At 46.4% G+C, this 24,742-nt stretch overlaps 1 protein-coding gene and 1 long non-coding RNA gene across 2 annotated transcripts in view; one reads left to right on the top strand and one right to left on the bottom strand.

The window, feature by feature from the left end:
• TMCO1 (transmembrane and coiled-coil domains 1) overlaps positions 1–2,505 on the top strand; it is a 213,641-nt gene extending 211,136 nt beyond the window's left edge. Inside the window, exon 7 of the mRNA XM_033960397.1 lies at positions 1,975–2,505. Within this exon, the coding sequence (XP_033816288.1) occupies positions 1,975–2,073 (99 nt within the window). The 3' untranslated portion in view covers positions 2,074–2,505. The remainder of the gene's footprint in view (positions 1–1,974) is intronic.
• LOC117367638 lies at positions 2,079–24,728 on the bottom strand. Its single transcript, XR_004540811.1, has 2 exons — positions 24,579–24,728; positions 2,079–3,962 (listed from the first exon to the last, which is right to left on the bottom strand). It is a non-coding gene; the product is annotated as an uncharacterized LOC117367638 (long non-coding RNA).
• Between the last annotated feature and the right edge of the window lie 14 nt (positions 24,729–24,742).

Below are 24,742 nucleotides of genomic sequence, written 5' to 3' on the forward strand. Positions count from 1 at the left end.
CCTTTTCTCCATATTAGAGACGCAGGCGTTGTTCTTTGCACTGTACCTTCTTTTCTGCCGAAGGTGGTATCAACCTTCCAAATCAACCGGGAGGTTTGTTTGCCTGCATTTCCTTCCACAGTTTTGGAGAGCAAGGATCAGATATTACGCAAGTTGGATGTCTGGAGAGTCTTTCTCTGCTATTTGGAGAGAACTAATGCTTTCAGGCTGTCTGATTACCTTTTTTATCCTGACTACTGCATCTTGCTGTGGTCGGCTGACTTCCAAGTCCTCAATCGCTTGATGGATTCAAAGGGCCATTTCCGCCACTTCCATCACCCATGGCATGTAGCCACCGATTTCACTTAAAGCCCACTCGACTGGAAGTGTGCAGAGTTGTGGGTGGAGCCTCGCACAATTCATCTTGATGAAATTTGCAGAGCAACTCCTTAGTCTTCTTTTCATACTTTTTCCCAGTTTAACTGAGTGGGTGTGGCGGCTTGTTCTGATGCTGCTTTTGGGACCTTGGTGTTTGAAGGCAGGCTCTTCTGTCCCTCCCTAGCTGTTACTATTGCTTTGGTATGTCACCTAGCTTATGGAATCCGGAAGGGACATAACAGAATGGAAGATAAGGTTTCTACCTTCAGTAATCTTCTATTAGTCCCTGTAGGATTCCATACAACCCACCCACTCTGTATGCACTCAGTTGTTGAATAGCCTGCTGCTTTCTGCTTCGATTGTTCTCCTTGCAGGCTTGAATTCTTTCCAGCTGTTTGATGGATCCTCAGCATGCTTTACTGAAGGCGGTCTTATGTGGGTGCTCGTTGCACAAAGCAGGTTAGTTCTACATTGTTTCTCAATGTTTGGCTGGATTGTCTTTGTGCATGTTTATTACTTGTTTCATGTATAATGTGTTTCTGTTGCTGGGGAGCTTCCCCTGTATTCTCTTGTCATGGATTCATTCAGATACCGTGTTTCCCCGAAAATAAGACCTACCCCCCCAAATAAGCCTTAATATGTTTCCGGGGTAGGTCTTAATATAAGCCCTACCCCAAAAATAAGCCCTAGTCCCTGGATTCGCCGGCAGCAGCACTTCTCCCCGCCGCTCAGCTGAACCCCCGCTGACCCTCCATCCTTCCCTCCTATCCGAACCCTGGCGACTGCGAGCCATAAATACCTTCTTCCAGGGGCTGCTTCGCGGTCTCCTCACTGGGGAATTCCCTTTGCCGCATCACTGATGATGTGAGGCCACGAAGCAGCCTGTTTAGCATGCTGCTGGCTCGATGCTGCTCTGGAGGGGAAGATATTTATGGCTTGCGGTCGGCAGGGTTCGGATAGGAGGGAAAGATGGAAGGTCAGCGGGGGTTTGGCTGCGCAGTGGAGGGCGCATGCTCAAGGGTTCTGCTGCACAAGGGATGGGATGGGAGGGAGGGAGGGATGGAAGCTAGGCAAGGGTTCTGCTGCACAGGGGATGGGAGGGATAAAAAAATGCTGCAAAGGGAAGGCACAAGGGGATGGGTGAGGGGAGGAAAGATGTTGCACATGTGAGGGAGAGAAAGAGGAAGAATTGGGGTGAAGGAAGGGAGAGATGATCATGTACATGAAAAAAGAAGCCCTACCCCAAAAATAAGACCTAGTGCGTTTTTGGGGCCCAAAATTAATATAAAACACTGTTTTATTTTCGGGGAAACACAGTATGTTAGTTGGATATGTTTCTAGCTCTCAGTATAAGGGGGAGTAGTATGTGCCTCAGAAAAGTGTTGGATTTCTGCAACTCCCAGACTGCAGGTTGGGATTGAACACCTAGTTTATGGAATCCTACAGGGACTAACAGAAGATTATCGAAGGTAGAAACCTAATCTTCCATTATAGAGGTTTTGGTTGTGCTGACTACAGGGAGTGTTCTTATTTTAGGGCTGAAGAAGCATATTCTCTTGTGTCTGATTTGCATAGCTGAACTAATACTTATATGTTTCTTGTCTTTTCTTGTTACAGAATATTCAGAAGATGTTAGGCCTTGCTCCTTCTCGAGCTGCCACTAAGCAGGCTGGCGGTTTCCTGGGACCTCCACCTCAAGCTGGAAAATTTTCTTAAAAGGATTCCATACTTTATAATATATGACTTTACAAAACAGATTTCAATACTTATGAATTTATTAGTACAGATACGAATGCTCGGTTTTATCATCTTTCAGGATTGTTGCCACTTCTCCCATTTTATTGTTCAATCCCTTTTCTGTACTTTGTTTCTGCTCAAAGATTAATATATATCTGTAAATTGATATTACCCCTTTATCATATCTGCTGTCCCTCTTGACCTCTAATCTTGGACATGGACTTGATTTTATGGCCCTTTAGCTGCATATCTCATTTTGGATATCTACACTAGCTTTTCAAGAGCAATTCAGACTTGCTTTCATGTATTTTGGAAGCTCTATGGGGTCAGAAACCATTCAATTCTTAACAATTGTCTTACAGTATTATTGATATTTGTACTTATAAATAAATATTACTGTGGCTCTACCAATTATTTTGCAATCTTGGATAAATCTGTTTTCAGCCTGGAATAATAATGACTCTATAGAAGGGCTCATGACAAGAAAGATGTATGCAGCCTGGTTTCACTGGAAACTTAAATCACTTGCATCTGATTGTGATTGATTCTTCTTCCCACTAACAAAACAGACCATAGAGGGAACACAGAAGATCTGTACTGTTGAAATGATGGGGGGTAACCTAGACTGAGCAACATGTGTGATTCCATCTAATTATAACTGAGGTACATCCCAGAAAGTCTCAAGGAGCAACATGTGTGATTCCATCCAATTATAACTGTGGTGCATCCCAGAAGGTCTCAAGGAGCAACATGTGTGATTCCATCCAATCTTTGAAAGAGCATTAGAAATAACCTAAACAAAGCTGCAGCTATAACTAATACACAATGGTATAACTTTGAAACATTGGGTAGATGATATGAGAAAAGAGGCAGTGGGTTCCATGTGAGAATTTGTCACTACACATTTGTAATAAATTCTTAAAAATTATACAAGAAACTGAGTTTATTCATATTCTTAGCATCAACAAAAGAGTCATTGCAATTTTACTTGCTAGGCTTGCTATCACATTCCAATGCCTCGAAGACTAGTTGTATACTTCCACATGAGCACCTCCATTTTCAATAACTTTCAGCTACCTTCAGATGCAAGCTGTTATGCCTATGGCCAGGGAGTAACTGAAACTCAGCATACTACGTGATATGTCTCCTCAAGTCTGCTTATCTGCTATCCTGACCTTAGTGACCTCAGTGACCTGGGTGCTGCCAAAACAAAGAACAAAAGGACAGTAAAACCAGGTGGAAAGCTGGTTTCTGCAACAAGCCTGCTTATCTGCCATCCTGACCTTAGTGACCTGGGTGCTGCCAAAACAAAGAAAAGGACAGTAAAACCAGGTGGAAAGCTGGTTTCTGCAACAAGCCTGCTTATCTGCTATCCTGACCTCAGTGACCTGGGTGTTGCGTGCCTGAGTCGTAGTGAAGGAAGCTGGTTACTGCAGAATCATCTTGGATAACTATGAACTCAGCAGTTTTCACCCTATATAAGAACGTGACTTTGCCCCTAACATTAGAATCCACTTCGTTGCAACCATGGGACTGTCTCCCCTGGTCCACCCACCTATCAATTGCAGGGATTCCCAATTATGAAGGATGGTGCTGCCTGGGATCACGGTGAAGCTATTTTATTTTTATATTCATCTATATATATAAATATAATAAAGGGTTATTGTCTATGCTTTTATATTGTCTGTGTGCTTTTCTGAGTGTCACTGATCATCCCATCTGACAGAAATAAGTGGCGGAACACAAGCCTCTCCGATGTTTTGCAGCATCTCTTCACTGCAGGCCATGTGCATTCTTTCCTCAAGCTGTGACAGGTTACAGGGCTTATTTGTCTTTTGCTGATGGCCTCAAGTCTCTGTGAATGATACCTGGAACAAAATAGAAAAAAACAAAAAAGTTTACTTATATGCTGGTGGTGGCTGAAGTGACCTCCAAGCTAACAGAGATAGGATGGTGGGAATGTTAGCCTAAGAAAATTAATGTTTTAATCAGTGTTCTCCCCAGAAATTTTTTCCAGCCGGGTGGCTTGAAAAAGTAGCCGGGTGGGGCGGAATGGGGAAATTTGGTGGTGGGGAAAATTAACCCCCTCTTTTACTAAGGTGCGCTAGCATTTTTAGCGCGCGCAAACCCCTGCGCTACGTAAGAAAACCAAAGTCAGCTCAATGCTGGCATTAGCATCTAGCGCGCATGGCAATTCCTCCGCGCGCTAAGCACACGCTAAAACCACTATTATAACTTAGTAAAAGGAGCCATAAATGTGTACTATTTTTATTAGTTAATTATTATTATTTTCCAATGCTCAATATGACTTCCTTTTTTAAGGTTTGACACTTGTGCCAGAATATTTTTACTAAATTTAAGAAGTATTTGCCCTCTTTCAAATGATATAGAGGTTAAAAAAAGGGAAAGTTTTTAGGTTCAATCTAGCCATTTATTTCTGCATGAATTTAAACAACTAAAAAAAAAGATAAATATAGCCCAGTCACACAAGAAATGGCTCTACAGCAGGGGTGCCCAGGCCCACACTTTTTGGGCTTGCGAGCTACTTTTAAAATGACCAAGTCAAAATGATCTACCAACAATAAAAATTTTTAAAAAACACAAAGCACACTGTACGCAGAGAAAATGTTAATTATCATTTATATTCCGCGGGTTTCCAAAGAGGTCAAGGCAGACGATTCTATGCAATGTCACCTCAGGAACAACTATACAAAAATAGACAAATATACCCTCTCCCTTTTTACTAAATCGCAATAGCGGTTTTTAGAGCAGGGAGATGCACTGAATGCCCTGCTCTGCTCTCGATGCTCATAGGCTCCCTGCGCTAAAAAACGCTATTGCGATTTAGTAAAAGGGGGCCATAGTGCAAAATATAGACAGCAGATATAAATTCTCAAAACAGACACATTTTGATCACTAAACTGAAAATAAGATCATTTTTCCTACCTTTTTGTCTGGTGATTTCATGAGTCTCTGTTTGCATTTCCTTCTTCTGACTATAAATCCAATATTTTTTTCTTTCTGCCCCTCCCCTTTTCTTTCTGTCTCTCTCCCCCTGTCCCCCCAAGCCATCGCGCCAATTTCTCCACTTCCCCGATTTTTTCCCTACCTCCTAAGCCACCATGCCAATTTCTCCCTGCTTCCACGAGCCGGGCCAGGAATGTACAAGCGCCGGACTCACAAGATGTCAATTCTAACGTCAGAGAGGAAATTCCAGGCCAGCCAGGCAGCGATTGGCTGGCTCAGAACTTCCTCTCTGACGTCAGAATTGACGTCGGAGGTGAAGTCTTGTGAGTCCGGCGCTTGTACGCGCCTGGCCTGGCTCAGGGAGGCAGAAAGAAAAAGATTGCCAAGGCAACGCGATCGACTCACATTGCCTTTGCGATCTACTGGTCGATCGCACTTGACCATTTGGGCACCCCTGCTGTTATGGTATCCTGTTCTGACCTGAGGAAAGGGGTTTAGTCCCCAAAAAACTGCCTTATTTCCATTTCCTATTTATAAACTTTAATCAATAGATACAATACTACTTGATTTTTTTTCTACCTTTTATCATTTCTGCTTTAATCATCTTGTCTTCACTCTTCTTTCTAGCCAGCATCTATCCGCTCTGTCTTCCATGCAGCATCAGCCCCTTCCATCCACTGTCTGCCCTCTCCTCATTCCATATGGCATCTTCCCTCTTTTTATGCTCCTTCAATAAACTGTCTATCCTGTGCCCCTTCTCTTCTTTGTAAATGATTGATTTCTGCTCTGCCACCTCTCCATTTTTCTCTCTCTGTCATCATCCCATCCCCTATGCTCTGACATCTCTCTCTTCTCCTTTCTTTCCTTCGCACCCCACAGTCTGGTATCTTCCCTTCCCTGATTCTCTGGCATCTCACTCCTTTCCTTTTCTTCCATCTCTCCCTCCCCCTCCATGCTCTGACATCTCCTCCTTCCTTTCCCCCTGGTCTGGCATACTTTCCTCCTTCCCTCCATGCCCTTGCATCTCTTCCTCTCTCCCTTCCCTCCAATCCCTGGCATCTCATTTCATTCCCTCCCTCATCTTCTTTCTCCCTCCAGTTGGGTGCAGCAAGTCTCTCCCCCTCTGCTCCCTTTCCTCCTTCTGTCACCCAAGGCCTGGCGTCATGAACTTCTTCAGGCAGCAGCATTCACAATTCACTGCTGTTGCCAGCTTCGGGCCTTCTTCTCTGTCAGGTCCTGCCTTCATGGAAACAGAAGTAGGCAGGACCCGACAGAGAGGAAGGCCTGAAGCTGGCAACAGCAGTGAATTGTAAGTGCTGTTGCTAGCCAAAGAAGTTCATGACACCAGGCCAAGCACCCGGGGCAGACTGCTACTCTCCCCCCCCCCTCACGACCCTCCTATCTCTCCCTCCCTCCCTCCCATCACGAGACTCTAAACAGCACTGCTCTACTCTAAGCAGGCTGCTTCAGAGCCTTCTCCTGCCACGTCACTGATGAGGGAAGGAGGGAGAGAAAGGAGGGTCGGATCGGGTTGGGGGGGCGCCCAGGATGATGATGAGGCTGCTGCTGCCAGTGAATCCAGCAAGGGTAAGGCCCCAAAGACAGCACTGGCGGGCCCCCCCCTGACCATTTTGGGCCCTAGGCCTGTGCCTATCCTTTAATCCGGCCCTGCTTCCCCCCCCATATGCCCTGACATCTCTCTCTTCCACTCCATGGTATGGTATCTTCTTTCCCTCCCTCCCATGGTCTTTGCATCTCTTTCCTCCTTTTCCTAATCTTCCTTCTCCCTCCTTCCCTCTCTCTCCCCAATTGGGTGCAGCAGCATTTCTCTTCCCCCTCCCCCCATTAGGGTGCAGCAGTATTATCTTTCTCTTCCCCCCCCCCAATTGGGTACAGCAGAAGCAGCATTTCTCTTCACTCCCCCCTAGTTGGGTACAGCAGCATGACTCTTCCCCCTCCCCCTATTGGGTACACAGCAGCATCATCAGCATTTCTCTTAACTTAACCCCCCCCCCCACAATTGGGTACATCAGAAGCACCAGCATTTCTCTTCCCCCTCCCCCTCTAATTGGGTACAGCAGCTTTTCTCCTCCCATTCACCCCCCCCCCCCCCGTCTCACACACCCGGCAGATTCACTACAGACAAAGGCAAGTTGCAAGTTCCCCTTCGTCGCTGACCTATCTCCCAAAGGTCAGCGACAGAGGGAAGCTTACAACTTGCTGCTCTTGCTTACTTCAGGCCTTTCTTGTTGCCGGGTCCTTCCTTCGCGGAAACAGAAAGTAGGCAGGACCCGGCAGCGAGAAATGCCTGAAGTAAGCAAGAGCAAGTAAGCTTACCTCCGTGGCTGGCCTATCTCCCGCATGCTCCGGGGCTCTAATGGTCTGTGCCGGCTTCTCTTCCCTACCCCCCTCCCCTCCCGACGTAACTTCCGGTTTTGGAGGGAAGCCGGGTTCGAGTTGCTTGCTGGGTTTTGTTTTGTTTAAAGTCCAGCGGGAGTCTTTCGGCGGCTCTTCAGGCTGCGCGTTAAGCAGTGGCGGCAGAGGATTTGGCAGATGACAGCTGGGCAGGCATTTAAATTTGCTGGGCGGAGCACCTGGCTGAAAAGCGCTGGGGAGAACACTGTTTTAATACAGATTGGCCGAAGTGTCCATCCTGTCTAGAGAAAGTCTCTTGACAGTAGTGAGAAGTGAATGTGTGAACTGAGGACCAAGTGGCAGCTTTACAGATTTCCTCAATAGGCGTGGATCTAAGAAAAGCTACAGAAGCTACTACTAATGCTTGTAACCCAATGACCCTCCTGGCAGAGGTGAGAGCAATTAGAAAGACCACTTTCCAGGTCAGAAACTTGAGATGAGCTGTGGCCATTGGTTCAAATGGTGGTTTCATCAAGCTGGAAAGTACCACATTAAGGTCCCCCACAAGCAGAGATTCATGTGGTAACTGAGTCTTATCAAAACCTGGAATAGGCACCACTCTATACAGGGAATCAAGTTTGCAAGGAGCCGCAGGGATTGCTAAAGGAGTTTCTAGATTTTTATAAAATTCTCCCTTAAGATATCATGTAGAGGGGAGCTTGAGAAACTCCTTAGGTGGCTGCTCATAGTCTAAAGCAGTGTTCTTCAACCTTTTTACATCCGTGGACCGGCAGAAATAAAATAATTATTTTGTGGACCGGCAAACTAATAGGACTAAAATTTTTAAACCCCGTTTACGCTCCATCTCCGCGAGCTCGGTCCCCGCAAACCATCTGATCCCATCTGTACAAGCCGCAATTATGATTTTATATTGAACGTATTTTATTAAAGTATAAAAAGAAACAATATTTTGAACAATTGTGATTTTATAAATACAAATATACAGAGCACGGACCAACAAAACCCCTGTCTCCCCTCCCCTTCACATATATCCCCTCTACTATCAAGAAAACTGAACAAGCCAAGTTCATAGAAATATCATGCTAACAGAATAGTGCAGTCCCCAGTTATGTCTCTAGCAGGATATATATTTCAAATCTGATATATTCTAATCATAAAATAGAAATAAAATTATTTGTTTCTACCTTTTGTTGTCTCTGGTTTCTACTTTCATCTTCTTTTCACTCTCTTCCTTCCAGCGTCTGCCCTTTCTGTCTCTTCAATCCAGCATCTGCCCCTTCTATCTACTGTCTGACCTCTCCCCCTTCCATATGGTATTTGTCTTCTTTCTATGCCCCTCTCCCCTTTCCATCCAGCCTATGCCCCTCTCTCCTTTTTACACGATTCACTCCAGCTTCACTGCTCTCTTCATTTTTATCTCTCCTACACCAGATCTAGCATCTTTGTCCCTCTCAATTTCTCTGCCGACCCCCCTTCCCATCTCATTCCTATCTCTTCCCTTCCCCTCCTCTAATCTCCCTGCAAGCTGTTTCCTTCCTTTTTTCTTCTCCCTTCCCTCCTCCCCATGTCCAGCAGTAACTCTCTTCCTTTTCCTTTCCCTCCTCCCCTCCCAGCAGCATCTCTCCTTCTCCCTCCCTCCAGGTCCAGTAGCAGCTGTCCCTTTTCCCCCCTTGCCCAGCAGCTTCCCAGACTCCTTTCCCTCCTCCCCTCCCAGCAGCATCTCTCCTTCTCCCTCTCCAGGTCCAGTAGCAGCTGTCCCTTTTCCCCCCTTACCCAGCAGCTTCCCAGACTCCTTTCCCTCCTCCCCTCCCAGCAGCATCTCTCCTTCTCCCTCTCCAGGTCCAGTAGCAGCTGTCCCTTTTTCCCCCTTACCCAGCAGCTTCCCAGACTCCTTCCCTCCCCCCTCCCAGCAGCATCTCTCCTCCCTATACAGGTCCAGTAGCAGCTGTCCCTTTTTCCTCTTGCCCAGCAGCTTCCCAGACTCCTTTCCCTCCTCCCCTCCCAGCAGCATCTCTCCTTCTCCCTCTCCAGGTCCAGTAGCAGCTGTCCCTTTTTCCCCCTTACCCAGCAGCTTCCCAGACTCCTTCCCTCCCCCCTCCCAGCAGCATCTCTCCTTCTCCCTATCCAAGTCCAGTAGCAGCTGTCCCTTTTCCCCCTTGCCCAGCAGCTTCAAAGACTCCTTTCCCTCCTCCCCTCCCAGCAGCATCTCTCCTTCTCCCTCTCCAGGTCCAGTAGCAGCTGTCCCTTTTTTTTTTTCACCATGCCATCAGCTTTCTCCCCTCCCAGCAACTCTCCTTACTTGCCAGCGCTGCGATTCAGTAAGGCAGCCTCGGGTCCTTTGTTGGGTCGCACCGCCTCTGAGGAAAGCGGAAGTTGCATCATCAGAGGCAGCCCGACTCAGTAAAAGCTCCTTCCTGAATCGCTGCGCTTGTTAAGAGAGCCGCTGGGAGGGAAGAAAGCAGTCTGAGGCTCCCCATTATCTCTCCGGCCCTGCGCTCCTCGATCTTGCCGGTCCTGCGCGGACCGGCAGGAAATTGAAGAAGTTGATCTCGCCGGTCCTGTGTGGACCGGCAGGAATTTTCTGCGGACCGGCACTAGTCCGCGGACTGGCAGTTGAAGAACTGTGGTCTAAAGCATCTAAAAATTGCTTAGATTTTTTAGAATCAGTTTGAAGTCTCTGACATATCTTTTAAAAATCTGGAAAAGGAAGCCTTGTCAGGTTTCAAAATAAGGTTCCTGTGAAGATGGAGGATTAGAATCTTCTTCTGAAGAAATATCCTCATCGTCAGAAAATAGTTCTTCAGAATCTCGCCAGAGATTAGGTTCACGGGTTGATGGAATTCGGTGCCGAGTACTGGGTATCGAGGAGTCGAGAGTTTTAAGCTTTTGTAAAGCCTTACCCGACTTTACTGACACCGTCTTGGGAGATGTATGAGAAGATCGGTGTCGAGATGTTTGCGACATCGATTCTTTGACCAAACTAGGCGGGATCGATGGTGATTCTGAGACAATCAGTGCCGATGGTGATTCCGAGACAATCGGTGCTGATGTGGAATGCTCAGATCGAAACTGACACTGGAGGCGCCAGTGTCGCCATTACAGGAAGTAAAATCTGTAACTGCTCCCGTAATTCTTGCTGCAGCAATTCCATAATTTGCTGTTACAGCGAAGTCACCGGTACCATTGGCTTTTTCGCTGATACCACGGGTGCTGCTCTGCGCTCCAGAGATGAGGAGGCACTCACCTAAATCAGAGCCAAGCGTTTTTTAGGGCGCCTCGAGGTCAGCAGTACTTGGCTCACTGCAGCAGAGACTTGAGGGCAGGAAGGGGTGGGTTAAGGCTTCTTAGCCAGCTTACCCACTGGAAGCGACACAGAGGATTCCAGCGACGTCGAAAGTTGCGGCGTTGACTTCAATGCGGAACCCGATGTCAAGACTGGTGTTGGCTCACCCTCCATAGCGACACCGAAAAGAATACGATGTTGAATTTGATGTTTTTTTAACATTCGCTTTTGAAGAGAGGAGCAACAAGTGCAAGCTTCAGCCCTGTGCTCCGGCCCCAGACACTTAAGATACCAGCGGTGTGGGTCTGTGATGGAAATAGGGCGAGCACAGCGACCACATTTTTAAAAACCTATTTGAGGTCGGGACATTGAGGGAAAAACTGCCTCAGCAAAATCGAAGGTTGAGGCTGAAGAAGCGGAACAGGCCCCACCGGGCCGAATCCGTGCGAGAGAAAAAGTAAAAAAAAAAATTTTTTTTTAAAGAAAATCTGATGATGTCAAAAAAGAAAACCCACGAGAGTGGGTAGGCAGCGAAAAAATTTTCAACAGCTGTTGAAAACGTGACTTCTTAGCTCTGCAGAACCTAAGAAACTGAGGGACTGTGCGCCCTACATCAGGCGGGAAGGCACTCGCGCATGCGTGGTTCGGGCTTTCGCAAACTTTCTAAAGATTTAAAGTGGCGATGCACTTTTAAAGTGGTCTGTACCAGGGCTTCGTCGGTGACATCACCCATTCATGCTGCCTACTTGTCCTGGGATAAACAACCAAAACACAATTGCATATAAAGAGAATTTTTATTTATTTTAATTTGCCTCGCACAAAAACAGAATGAATTTGGCTTACCTCAGCCAAGTACATACAGGCATCAGTCTGTTTTCCCAAGGCTTGCCTCCACCTATCTCTAGGGGAAACTTGAGAGTTTCTCTTTCTCCCTCAGGGACCTCTCCAGAATAAACCCAGCCTGGGTAGAAATACCTCTCTCCTGTGAGTCCCACCCCTGTGACTTAACACTGAGCTCCATAGCCCAGTGCATGCTAGTTCCATATTTGATTAGCACCTTCTGCTGCCTAGGGGTATAACATTTGCATGGGGGAGGGAAAACCCCTTAATATGTTACATGGCCTTTGGACTTCTCTTTTAGGAAATTAGTGTTGCAGAAATGCCCGCATGTGACACTAAAACATCCAATCTTCTCAATGTGCTTTAGACTCCAACAAATTTAAGTCGGTGCTAAATGAATGCGTTCTGAGAGTAAATGTAGTCCACCCCCACTACAATGACTACCACTAATCCCTAGGAAGGAGAAGGGATGGGATTTGATATACACCTTTCTGAGGTTACAGTCAAAATTATTAATTTGATGCCTTATTGAAAGTTTAACACAACAGACAAGGAATGCTCTTGAGACAATACAATGGGGAACTATATTTCAGGCATCTGCACAGCTCTAGAGAGATGCCTAGGGCTGCCTAAGCTCGCCCAAGGCCACTTCCAAGCAATACCATGCCCATGCTCAGCCTTGGACAATCTTAAGTGTCCCTAGGTGTGTCCCTGCACCTGCAACAAACACCTGCAGTGTAGGTGGCCTGCCTTGTTTTTTTTTTTTTTTTTTTCATGCGTCCCGATTGGCAGATGGTGGTAGGAAGCCTACTGATGGCTACAAATGGGATGCCCATTTATAGAATCTGTGCCTTCTGAGGCCGGGACGAGTGACCGACCAGTGGGATTGGCACTCCTGAGCCAGCCCTAAGCGCCAAACCAAGCGGATGTAGAGTTGGGAAAAATGTGGGAAAAGCAGTTACTTACTGTAACAGGTGTTATCCAGGGACAGCAGGCAGATATTTTCACATGTGGGTGACGTCATCCACGGAGCCTGGATGAGGACAGCTTCGCAAGCAGACTTGCTTGTAGAACTTAAGAAAGTTTGCGACTGCCGCACCATGCATGCGCAAGTGCCTTCCCGCCCTGTGTAGGGCGCATCTCTCAGTTCAGATAGCTAGCAGAGAAGCCAACCAGGGGAGGTGGGTAGCTTGTGAAAATATCTGCCTGCTGTCCCTGGATAACACCTGTTATGGTAAGTAACTGTGCTTTATCCCAGGACAAGCAGGCATATTCTCACATGTAGGTGACCTCCAAGCTAACCAAAATGGGATGATGGAAGTGTTGGCAACTTAGGAGAATACATTTTGTAAAACTGTCTGACCGAAATGGCCATCCCGTCTGGAAAAAGTATCCAGACAATAATGAGAAGTGAATGTATGAACCGAGGACCAAGTGGCAGCCTTGCAGATTTCCTCAATAGGAGTAGATCTGAGGAAAACTACTGATGCCACCATGGCTCTGACTGTATGAGCTGTGACTCGACTCTGTAGATGCAATCCAGCCTGAGCATAGCAGAAAGAGATGCAAGCAGCTAACCAGTTGGAGATGGTGCGCTTGGAAATCGGATGTCCAAGCTTGTTTGGATCCAAGGAGACAAAAAGTTGAGGTGCAGATCTATGTGGTTGAGTGCGTTGCAAGTAGATAGCCAAAACATGCTTACAGTCTAGAGTGTGAAGAGCTGTTTATCCAGGGTGAGAATGAGGCTTTGGGAAAAACACTGGAAGTACAATAGATTGATTGAGATGAAATTCTGAAACCACTTTAGGAAAGAATTTCAGATGAGTACAGAGGACCACCTTGTCATGATGGAATACTGTGAAAGGTGGGTCTGCAACTAAAGCTTGTAACTCGCTGACCCTGCAAGCAGAGGTGAGAGCAATGCGAAAAACCACTTTCCAAGTAAGATATTTAAGCTGAATCTATTGGTTCGAAAGGAGGCTTCATCAATTGAGCAAGAACAATATTGAGATCCCAGACCACTGGAGGCGGTTTGAGAGGTGGTTTGACATTGAAAAGTCCTTTCATAAATCTGGAAACCACAGGATGAGCAGAAAGAGGTTTCCCTTTGATAGGCTGATGGAAAGCAGCAATTGCACTGAGATGGACTCGAATGGATGTGGATTTGAGGCCTGATTGAGATAAATGCAACGGGTAATCTAAAACTGAAGACATGGAGGTAGATTGAGGCTCTTTGTGATGAATGTTGCACCAAGCAGAAAATCTAGTCCATTTCTGATTGTAGCATTGTCTAGTAATAGGCTTCCTAGATGCCTCTAAAATGTCCTGTACAGATTGATAAAACTGTAGAGTGGCAGTTAGGTTGAGAAGTACCAAGCTGTCAGGTGTAGAGACTGCAGGTTGGGATGAAGTAGAGAACATTGACTCTGTGTAAGCAGAGAGGGAAAAACTGGTAGAAGTAGTGGCTCCCTGCTGCTGAGTTGAAGTAGAAGGGAGTACCAAGGTTGCCTGGGCCACCGAGGAGCTATCAGAATCATGGTGGCATGTTCTTGTTTGAGTTTGACAAGTGTCTTGAGAATGAGAGGGAACGCATAGAGAAACTGGTTCGTCCATTCCAATAGAAAAGCATCTGTCTCCAGTCGGTGAGTTGAGTATATCCTGGAGCAGAACTGAGGCAGTTTGATGTTGTGGGGAGACGTGAAGAGATCTATCTGAGGAGTCCCCCACTGAGAAAAAATGTGATGAAGAGATGAGGAATTGAGTGTCCATTCGTGAAGTTGTAGATGACGACTCAATTTGTCCGCCAGACAGTTTTTCTCTCCCTGAATGTAGACAGTTTTGAGGAAGGTGTTGTGAAGAATTGCCCAATCCTACAGCTGTAGAGCTTCCTGGCAAAGAGGGAGAGATCCTGTTCCTCCCTGCTTGTTGACATAGTACATGGCAACTTGGTTGTCCGTCCGAATGAGGATTACCTGGTCATTAAAATGCTGAAAAGCTTTGATAGCATTGAAAATCGCTCTTGAGTTCCAACAGATTGATGTCCATGCTGGACCAATGGCCTTGAGTACGGAGACCATCGAGATGAGCCCCCAAGCGTAGATCGATGAATCTGTTGTGAGGACCTTCTGATGAGGGGGTGTTTGAAAGAGTAAACCTCTGGAGAGATTGGAACAGAGCATCCACCAGTAGAGAGATTGAATGAAGGAGTCACTCTTGATGTGTTGAGAGAGTGGGTTACAAGTGTGTGCCCACTGAGATGCCAGGGTCCACTGAGGAATTCTGAGGTGAAGTCTGACAAAAGGAGTCACGTGAACTGTAGAAGCCATGTGACCCAGGAGAACCATCATGTGCCTTGCTGAAATTGTAGTCAAGGAAGACACTTTGTGGCAGAGATGAATAAGAGCAGCCTGACGTTGTTGAGGAAGGAATGCTCTGAGTCGGACAGTGTGTAGAACAGCTCCGATGAACTGCAAAGTTTGAGAGGGCTGTAGCTGGGATTTGGGAAAGTTGATTTTGAATCCCAAGCTTTGTAGGAACCACGTAGTCCGTTGGGTCGCTACAATAATCCCTTGAGATGCTGAATCCTTGATGAGCCAGTCCAGGTACGGGAACACCTAGGAGGCCATGGTTCCGCAGAGCTGCTGCCACTACCACTAGGCACTTAGTGAACAATCTTGGAGATGAAGCTAGGCCGAAAGGTAGCACTCTGTACTGAAAATGCAGATTCCCTACCCGAAATCTGAGGAATTGTCGAGAGGCTGGATAAATGGGAATATGAGTGTAAGCCTCTTTGAGATCTAGAGCACAGAACCAATCGTTCTGATCTAGAAGGGGGTATAGAGATGCCAGAGACAGCATCCGTAATTTCTCTCTGACCAGAAATTTGTTGAGGGCTCTGAGGTCCAAAATAGGTCGAAGATCGCCCATCTTCTTCGGAACTAAAAAGTAACGGGAGTAAAACCACTTGCTCTGCTGTTCCAGTGGAACCTCCTCGATGGCAGAGATGAAGCAGAGCTTGAGCTTCCTGAAGAAGGGCAGTCTGGGATGGATTGGAAGTATACTCTTTTGGAGGCAGATCTGGAGGAACCTGGATGAAATGAAGAGAGTATCCTTTCCTGATGATGGACAGCACCCAGAGATCTGATGTAATGATCTCCCAACGGTGGTAAAAATGATGGAAACAACCTCCAATGGGAAGGGGAGAGAACAGAGGCAGAACGATGGAGGTTATTCTCTATTAGATGGTCAAAAAGACTGAGAGGTCTTAAGTGCAGCAGGAGTCTGAGGTTTCTGCTGCTGTTGTGGCTGTTTCTTAGAAGGTGCTCTAGAAGGAACTACTCTCTGTAGAAAACGCCTCTGATAAGATGGAAGAGGTCTGAAGCATTTAGAAGTAGAAGGCTTAGGCTTAGGACGAGTGTTGGAAGCAAATGATTTTTCATGTTCAGACAATCGTTTAGTAGCTGCCTCGATGGAGTCAAAGAATTAATTGCCTTGACAAAGAATGTTGGCCACACGATCTTGAAGATTAGGGTCCATGTCTATAGTGCGGAGCCAGGCAAGCCTGCGCATCGCTATTGAAAAGGCAGCGACCCTCGAGGAAACATAAGAACATAAGAATTGCCGATGCTGGGTCAGACCAGTGGTCCATCATGCCCAGCAGTCCGCTCATGCGGCGGCCCCTAGGTCAAAGACCAGTGCCCTAAATGAGACTAGACCTACCTGCGTACGTTCTGGTTCAGCATGAACTTGTCTAACTTTGTTTTGAATCCCTGTAGGGTGTTTTCCCCTATGACAGACTCCAGAAGAGTGTTCCAGTTTTCTACCACTCTCCGGGTGAAGAAGAACTTCCTTAAGTTTGTACGGAATCTATCCTCTTTCAACTTTAGAGAATGCCCTCTCATTCTCCCTACCTTGGAGAGGGTGAACAACCTGCTCTTATCTACTAAGTCTATTCCCTTCCGTACCTTGAATGTTTCGATCATGTCCCCTCTCCTATGTTCAAGGGAGAAGATACTTAGTTTCTCTAATCTTTCGCTGTACGGCAGCTCCTCCAACCCCTTAACCATCTTAGTCGCTCTTCTCTGGACCCTTTCGAGTAGTACCGTGTCCTTCTTCATATACGGCGACTGGTGCTGGATGCAGTACTCCAGGTGAGGGCAGGAACTTGTCTAACCATGGCCCGGGACAGCAGCATGATAACCTTCTCTGATCTGTTCGTGATCCCCTTCTTTATCATTCCTAGCATTCTGTTCACCCTTTTCGCCGCCGCCGCACATTGCGTGGACGGCTTCATCGACTTGTCGATCAGAACTCCCAAGTCCCTTTCCTGGGAGATCTCTCCTAGTACCGCCCCGGACATCCTGTATTCGTAAATGAGATTTTTGTTACTGGCATGCATCACTTTACACTTATCCACGTTGAATCTCATCTGCCATGTCGATGCCCATTCCTCGAGCCTGATTATGTCATGTTGCAGATCTTCGCAATCCCCCTGCGTCTTCACTATTCTGAATAACTTTGTATCATACGCAAATTTAATCACCTCAATTGTTGTACCTATGTCCAGATCATTTATAAAGATGTTGAAGAGCACGGGTCTAAGCACCGAGCCCTGCGGCACCCCACTGGTGATGCTCTTCCAGTCCGAGTATTATCCATTTACCCCCACTCTTTGTTTCCTATGCTCCAGCCAGTTTTTAATCCACGTGACTATTTCACCCTTGATTCCATGGCTCGCAATTTTCTGAAGTAGTCGTTCATGCAGAGCCTTGTTGAACACCTTCTGAAAGTCCAGATATACAATGTCGACCAGGTCGTCCTTGTCTATCTGCCTGTTTACTCCCTCGAAGAAGTGCAGCAAGTTTGTCAAACAAGATCTGCCTTTGCTGAAACTGTGCTGGCTGGTCCTCATCAGAAAGTGTCCGTCAAGGTGATTAATGATGTGGTCCTGTATCAGCGCCTCTACCATCTTTCCCGGTACTGAGGTCAGACTCACCAGTCTGTAGTTTCCCGGGTCTCCCCTCGAACCTTTGTTGAAGATCAGCATAACATTTACCACCTTCCAGTCTTCCGGAATCTTTCCCGATTTGATCGATAGATTGGCTATTAGTTTAAGCAATTCAACTATGGTCCCTTACAGTTCCTTGATGACCCTCGGATGGGTGCCATCTGGTCCCAGGGATTTATCACTCTTAAGCCTATCAATCTGCCTGCATATCTCTTCTAGACTGACCGTTAACCCTGTCAGTTTCCCGTTTTCATTTCCAGCATATAGCCTGATAGGTTCCACTATGCTGTATATATCCTCTTTGGTAAATACAGACACAAAAAAACAGTTTCAGTCTGTTGGCGATTGCTTTGTCCACCTCTAGCGCTCCCTTTGTTCCCTGGTCATCCAAAGGTCCCACTGCTTCCTTCGCTGGTCGTTTCCCTTCAATATACCGAATGGACGGTTTGAAGTTTTTTGCCTCCTTGGCTATTTTTTCCTCGTAGTCTGTTTTGGCCCCTTTTACCGCCTTATGGCACCTGCGTTTATGTTGTTTGTGCTTATTCCAGTTTTCATACGTTTTTGATCTTTTCTGTTCCTTAAACAAGGGTTTTTTTTGTCTCTGATCGCTTCCTTTACCTCTACAGTGAGCCACGCTGGTTCCTTATTCTTTTTCCTCTTTGATCCCTTGTTGATATGTGGTATATATAGATTTTGTGCCTCAGCGACCGTATCCATAAAAAGAGACCAAGCTTGCTCTAGTGTCTTTAGTGTTCATCCTCTTCTTAATCTTCTTCCCCACCATGCATCTCATCCCTTCGTAATTCCTTTTTCGGAAGTTTAGCGCCATGGCTGTCGTTCTGGATCGATGTTTCACCCCTATTTCCAGGTTGAAGCGGATCATATTGTGACCACTGTTTCCCAGCGTCCCTTCTACTTCTACATCTTGTGCCAGTCCTCGCAGTCCATTTAGAATTAAGTCCAGAATTGCGTTTCCTCTTGTATTTTCCTTGCAAGTTGTTCCAGGAAGTAATCGCCTACAGTTTCCAGGAACTTGGTCTCTCTAGCACAGCCGGAGGTGCCTAGTTCCATTCTATCCCTGGATAGTTGAAGTCGCCCATGATAACAGCGTTGCCTCCCTTGCAGTTGCGTTTAATCTCATCCGTCATTTCTCTATCAATTTCTTTGGACTTCCCTGGGGGTCAGTAGTAGATGCCTATCCTCATTTCCGGTCCATTTGTTCCTGGAATTTTGACCCATAGAGACTCTAACTTATCCATCTGTTGTGGCATGTTCTCTCCATTAGATTCAATTCCCTCTTTGACGTATATGGCAATGCCTCCTCCCTTTTGAGTCACTCTTATCTCTGTGATATAGTTTGTATCCCAGTAGCACCATGTCCCAGACAATTTCATCAGTCCACCATGTTTCCGTGATGTCAATGATGTCAACGTTATCCTTTTGTGCCACAGCTTCTAATTCACCTATCTTATTTCTAAGGCTTCTTGCGTTCATGTACATATACTTGAGTTTGCAGCCTGTTCCCTTCTTGTGTGTCCTTCCCTCTTGTGTCCCTTTCGGTCTGTCTTGCCTGCGATCTGGTGAGTCTTCCCCTCCAGCTTCCTGCACAGTATCCTCCGGGTATACCGGTTCCTGAACTATCGACTTTCGCTCTCGGTCGACTGTCGGTTTTCCTCTTCTTCCTAATTTAAAAACTTCTCGACTTCTCTCTTGATGTTGCTTGCAAGTAGCCTCATTCCGTCTCTGCTGAGGTGGAGTCTGTCCTTCCTGAATAGTTTGCTCTTCCCCCAGCTCAAATATATCATAGGAAGATTGAAGAAGATGCATGCGGAGTTGAGTCAGAGTGGTGATCATCTGCTGAATCCCTGGAAGACGATGTTGAGGAATATATTTGAAATATTCAGGCAATGTGACAACCAGTTGCTTGAAATAAGAAATGAAAACAAAATTGTAATTCAAAACTATAGTTGCCATGAGAGAATTTTGATATAACTGTCAACCAAATTTGTCCATGGTCCTGCCCTCTCTTCCAGGAGGGACAGTGGCATGAACTTTGGCAGGATTGGTCTTTTTCAGAGAAGGCTCCACAAGAAGGGACTGATGGGATAACTGAAATTTCTCGAAGCCCTTGCAGTGGACCATCCTGTAACGAGACTCCAGCTTTCCTGGGACAGCAGGAATGGAATAAGGTGTCTCAAGGTTTCTCTTGAAGGTTTGAGAAAGAAGTCTATTAATGGATAATTTGAGAGACTCTGCAGGAGGACAAGACATACCCATTTCTTCTAAATACTCCTGAGAGTATTTGGAAGCAGAATCCAAAGTAATAGTGAGTTCCTTACTCATTTGACGTAGGAAAAAAGAAAAAGATATCTGCTCCTAGGAAGGTTGGCCTCGAGGAGAAGGTGACCTCGAGGTGACTCGCAAGGCAGAGAACGAAGGTGAAGCTTCTCTGGAGTACTGATACCTGAGGCCTGAATATGCAGGTATAGACGACTCACTGAGAGAATGGATAGAATCCCTCGCGGGAGAAGAAGCAGTGGTATCTGGAGGTGGTGTCCTCGACTTCGGAGTTGGAGGCCTCGAAGAGACTCGAGGCCTGGAGAGATGAGTCTTGTCTTGAAAAGAGGATCTATGCCTCAATGATGTGGAAAACCATACCTCGAACCAAGCAGGTCTCGAGAAGGTCGAGTCTTCGCGCTATGCCTCGGAAAGGGCGATGCCTTATGTGAGGAAGGAGGGCTGGAGCTTGAGATCAAGACACCAAAAGGGACTGAACTCCTTGTGTTGAGGTATCTTGAGGCACTGACAAGGACTCGGCTCCTTGAGTTGCATGCTTATGCTCCAGACGAGACACTCGCAAAGATTCGATTCCTTGCATAGATTGAGGAGGATCAGCTCGAGGTACACGCAAGGACTCGACTCCTTGTGATAATACTAAGTGCTCAGGCTGGACTGCAGGCAGCAGAGTCAAGGTAGGAGCATGTTTGGCAAGCATATTACCAAACTGACGATCTAAGAAGGTCTGGATCATAGCCTCCAAATATGACGCCGAGACTTGAGGATCTGGTACATTTGATGTGGCTATAGTCTTCGAGGAAGAGTAGGAAGAATGACTCTTTGACTTGGAGACATGCTTCTTGGGTATCTTGATAACTACTGCTGGTACCCGACCTGAGGGAGGCAGCGAGGCAAGCGTCTCTTCAGGAGAAGACTTAGCAGATTTACTCGAGGACGAGGATCCGCCAAACGAGGATGGCTTGATTAAAGTTGAAGACGAGGTCGAGGCAGAAGGCGGAACTCCTATAAGCTTGATCGGAGTCAAGGTCGAGACTGGAGCAAGTAGATCCATACCTCCAAAAAGTTTTTCCACCTTAACTCGATGACGTTTGCAGGCCCGAGGTTGAAGGGTAGCACAGCAAACGCATGACTCCGAATGATGGTCAGGTTTTAAACACACTGAATATACCACCGATGTTGGTCAGTGAGGGAGATCGCACGCTGGCAACATCTACACTTCTTGAAGCCTGTGACTGGCCAGGACATATACGGGAAGATAGCCGCAGCTAAGTCGGAACCTGCTGGCTGAGGCCGCAAGGCAGGCCCAGCAGTGATTGAAACAAAAAAATAAAATAAGTCTTTTTTTTAAAACGCGCAAAAAATACACAGCGACCCTGAAAAGAAATAAAACACGAGCCACGGTGAGAGAAGACACGAAGTAGAACTGAGTCTAGTGCAGAGCGTCGAAATAGGATTTCTAGGCTCCGCGGAAAACTGAGAACTGAGGAGAGACGTGCCCTACTGCTGGGCAGGAAGGCCCTCGCGCATGCGCAGTATGGCACTCGCAAACTTTCTGAAGTTCTACAAGCAAGTTTGCATGTGAAGCTGTCAGCATCTGGGCTCCGTGGATGACGTCACCCACATGTAAGAATATGCTGCCTGCTTGTCCTGGGATAATAATTGTTACATTACTACTACTAATTATTTCTATAGCACTACCAGACCTATGCAGCACTGTACAGTCACAAAGAAGACAGTCACTGCTTGAAAGAGCTTACAATCTAAACAAACAGGATGTCATGGATACAATTAAGGGGAATGGTTATCTGCTGGCTGGGTTGGTGGGCAGTAGTGTTATGGATTGAATTATATATCAAAAAGGTGGGTTTTCAGTTTACTTTTGAACAAGGTAAAGCAGGGGTGTCAAAGTCCCTCCTCGAGGGCCGCAATCCAGTCAGGTTTTCCCCAATGAATATGCATGAGATCTATTAGCATACAATGAAAGCAGTGCATGCAAATAGATCTCATGTATATTTGTTGGGGAAATACTGAAAACCCAACTGGATTGCGACCCTTGAGGAGGGACTTTGACACCCCTGAGGTAAGGGAAGGGGCTTGGCGGACAAACTCAGGTAATTTATTCCAGGCTTAGAGGGCAGCTAGATGAAAGGAACAAAGTCTAGAATTGGCAGTGGAGGAGAAGGGTAAAGCTAAGAGCGGCTTATCTGAGGGACGGAGTTCTCTGGGAGGTGTATAAGGAGAAGAAAGAGATATTGAAGGGGCAGCAGAATGAACACAACTTGTAGGTCAGCAATAGGAGCTTGAACTGTATGCGAAGGAAGATAGGAAGCCAGTGAAATGATTTAAAGAGAGGGATGTCATTAGTGTAGCAAAGCTGAATCATGAGTGTAGAAGCTGAATCATGCAGCAGAGTTTTGCACAGATTGCAGGGGGGAGAGGTGGCACAGTGGGAGTAGATTGCAGTAATCTAATTCTGAGGTTATGAGAGTGTGGACAAGAGTCTGGGTAGGGTGCTCAGAGAGGAAGGGGTGAATTTTGGTGATATTGTAGAGATAGAAGTGAGAGACCTTAGCAGTTTGTTGGATGTGTGTAGAAAATGAGAGGTTGGAATCAAAGATGACTCTAAGGCTGCGAGCAGAGGAGATTATTTACCGAGATGGAGAACGGAGGACGAAGAGTAGCTCAGTCTTGGATATGTTTAGTTTCAGATGACGGCAGGACATCCAGGTAGAAACTTTCTTGGACTTAGGTGAAATTTCAGGTGTAGAGAGGTAGATCTGGAAGGCATCAGCATATAGGTGATACTACTGGAAGCCAGGGAGGAGATCGGGGCACCTTCCCCCATACCTAGTTGTTTACCATCGTGAGCAAAAACTTCAATGTGCTCCTTGTGACTATGTCATCTCTCCAGCTGTCACTTCTTGATGCCATGCATAGGAAGTGATGTCAGAGGGAGAGCCGACGGGGTCGCAAGGAGTATGTTGAAGTTCTTGTTGCTCGTGGCGATGAACAATTAGAGGTACGGGCAAAGGGAAGGGGGCGTGTGAACGGCAGTGAGGATCAGGGAAGCAGTAGGGGGGCTGGAGACAAAGGCAGAGAGGTGAAGAGACTGAAAACCCACCTTTTTGATATAGCTTTTAATCCTTAACCCTACTCCTCTGCTCTCCAACCCAGCCCAGCCCACTGATTGACCGTTTCCCTTGACCAGGGGTGCCCAATAGGTCGATCGCGATCGACCGGTAGCTCGCCAAGGCAAAGTGAGTCGATCACCCAGGACTCAATTTGCCTTGGCGATCTATCGGGCCGATCAGTCTTCCTCTCCCCGACGTCAATTCTGCCGTCGGAGAGGAAGTTCAGGCCAGCCAATCGCTGCCTGGCTGGGCGGAACTTCCTCTCCGACGGCAGAATTGACGTCGGGGAGAGGAATGCTGGTCAGCCCGAAGCAGGGAGAGCTTGGGGCATCGTCGTCGTCTTTGGGGCCTGTTATCCATTGGTAGCGGTTTGGGTCCTGTTCCCCGATGGCAGTGGCTGTGGCTTGGGGAAGGGCAGGGAGAAAGAAAGAAAGAAGAAAAACAGAAAAAAAGAAAGGGGGCATGAAGAGAGAAAGAAAGAAAGGTCAGGGAGAGAGGAAGAAAAAGTTGGGAGAGGGAATGAGGTGAGGAGAGGAAGCATACAGGCTGAAAGAAGGGAAGAAAGATTGGATGCACAGTCAGAAGAAGAAAGTGCAACCAGAGACTCATGAAATCACCAGACAAGGTAGGAAAAATGATTTTATTTTAAATTTAGTGATCAAAATGTGTCTGAATTTATATCTGCTGTCTATATTTTACACCAAGGTCCCCTTTTACTAAACCGCAATAGAGGTTTTTAGCGCAGGGAGCCTATGAGCGTCGAGAGCAGCGCTGAGCATTCAGCACAGCTCCCTGCGCTAAAAACTGTTATTGTGGTTTAGTAAAAAGGGAGGGGGTGGGTATTTGTCTATTTTTGTATGGTTGTTACTGAGGTGACAGTGTATAGTCATCTGCTTTGACCTCTTTGAAAAAACCCCGGACTAGGAATGATAATTAACAATTCTATGCGTACAGTGTGCGTTGTGGGTTTTTTTTTAATTTTATTGTTGGTAGATCATTTTGACTTGGTCATTTTAAAAGTAGCTCGCGAGTCAAAAAAGTGTGGGCACCTCTGCCCTTGACCATGACATCCTGTTTGTCTGTCTCGCCTGTTTAGATTGTAAGCTCTTTTGAGCAGGGACTGTTTTCTTATTCTTTGTGACTCTGTGCAGCGCTGTGTGCGTCTGGTAGCCTAAAGAAATAATTAATAGTAGAAGAGGCTACAAAAATAAACCCGAGCAGGAAAAGTAAAGTAAAAAATCAATTAAATAGGCCAAATCGCATCAAAATATTTTTTCCCTGAATTGGGTAGCACTACACACAAAGGTGCTCGAGCTTGCTACTTGGACAAAACCAAGCCTCACAGAATTTCTACTCAGCTATTCCTGTCATTTGACCCAAACACCAGCCCGATGTCCACACAAAAATGTCCCCCCTCAACTGACAAAACGGGCAATTTTAGAACTTTCAAAGCAACTTCTTAACTTTCACGAGGATTCACACGCCCGTAGCAGAAATCAGCTGTTGCATTTACTTATATCAACCCCACACTTTTAAAATGAGCTCTCACTATGATTTGCATTCAAACAGCACAATCCCCTACCTTTAAGAATTTCCTTTTTCTCTTTATTTTATTCCCCACCGCAAGACTACCATTAAGGGTGGGGGAGTCACTCTACAAGCAACTGCTGAACGGCTCTACCAGAAAGTCTCCTGGCAAACCTATGACGTTTTTCCAGCCTCCTCCCAGTACGCATGTGCAAATCA

The sequence above is a fragment of the Geotrypetes seraphini genome, chromosome 10 (genome assembly GCF_902459505.1).
Source record: "Geotrypetes seraphini chromosome 10, aGeoSer1.1, whole genome shotgun sequence".
Classification (NCBI taxonomy): Eukaryota; Metazoa; Chordata; class Amphibia; order Gymnophiona; family Dermophiidae; genus Geotrypetes; species Geotrypetes seraphini.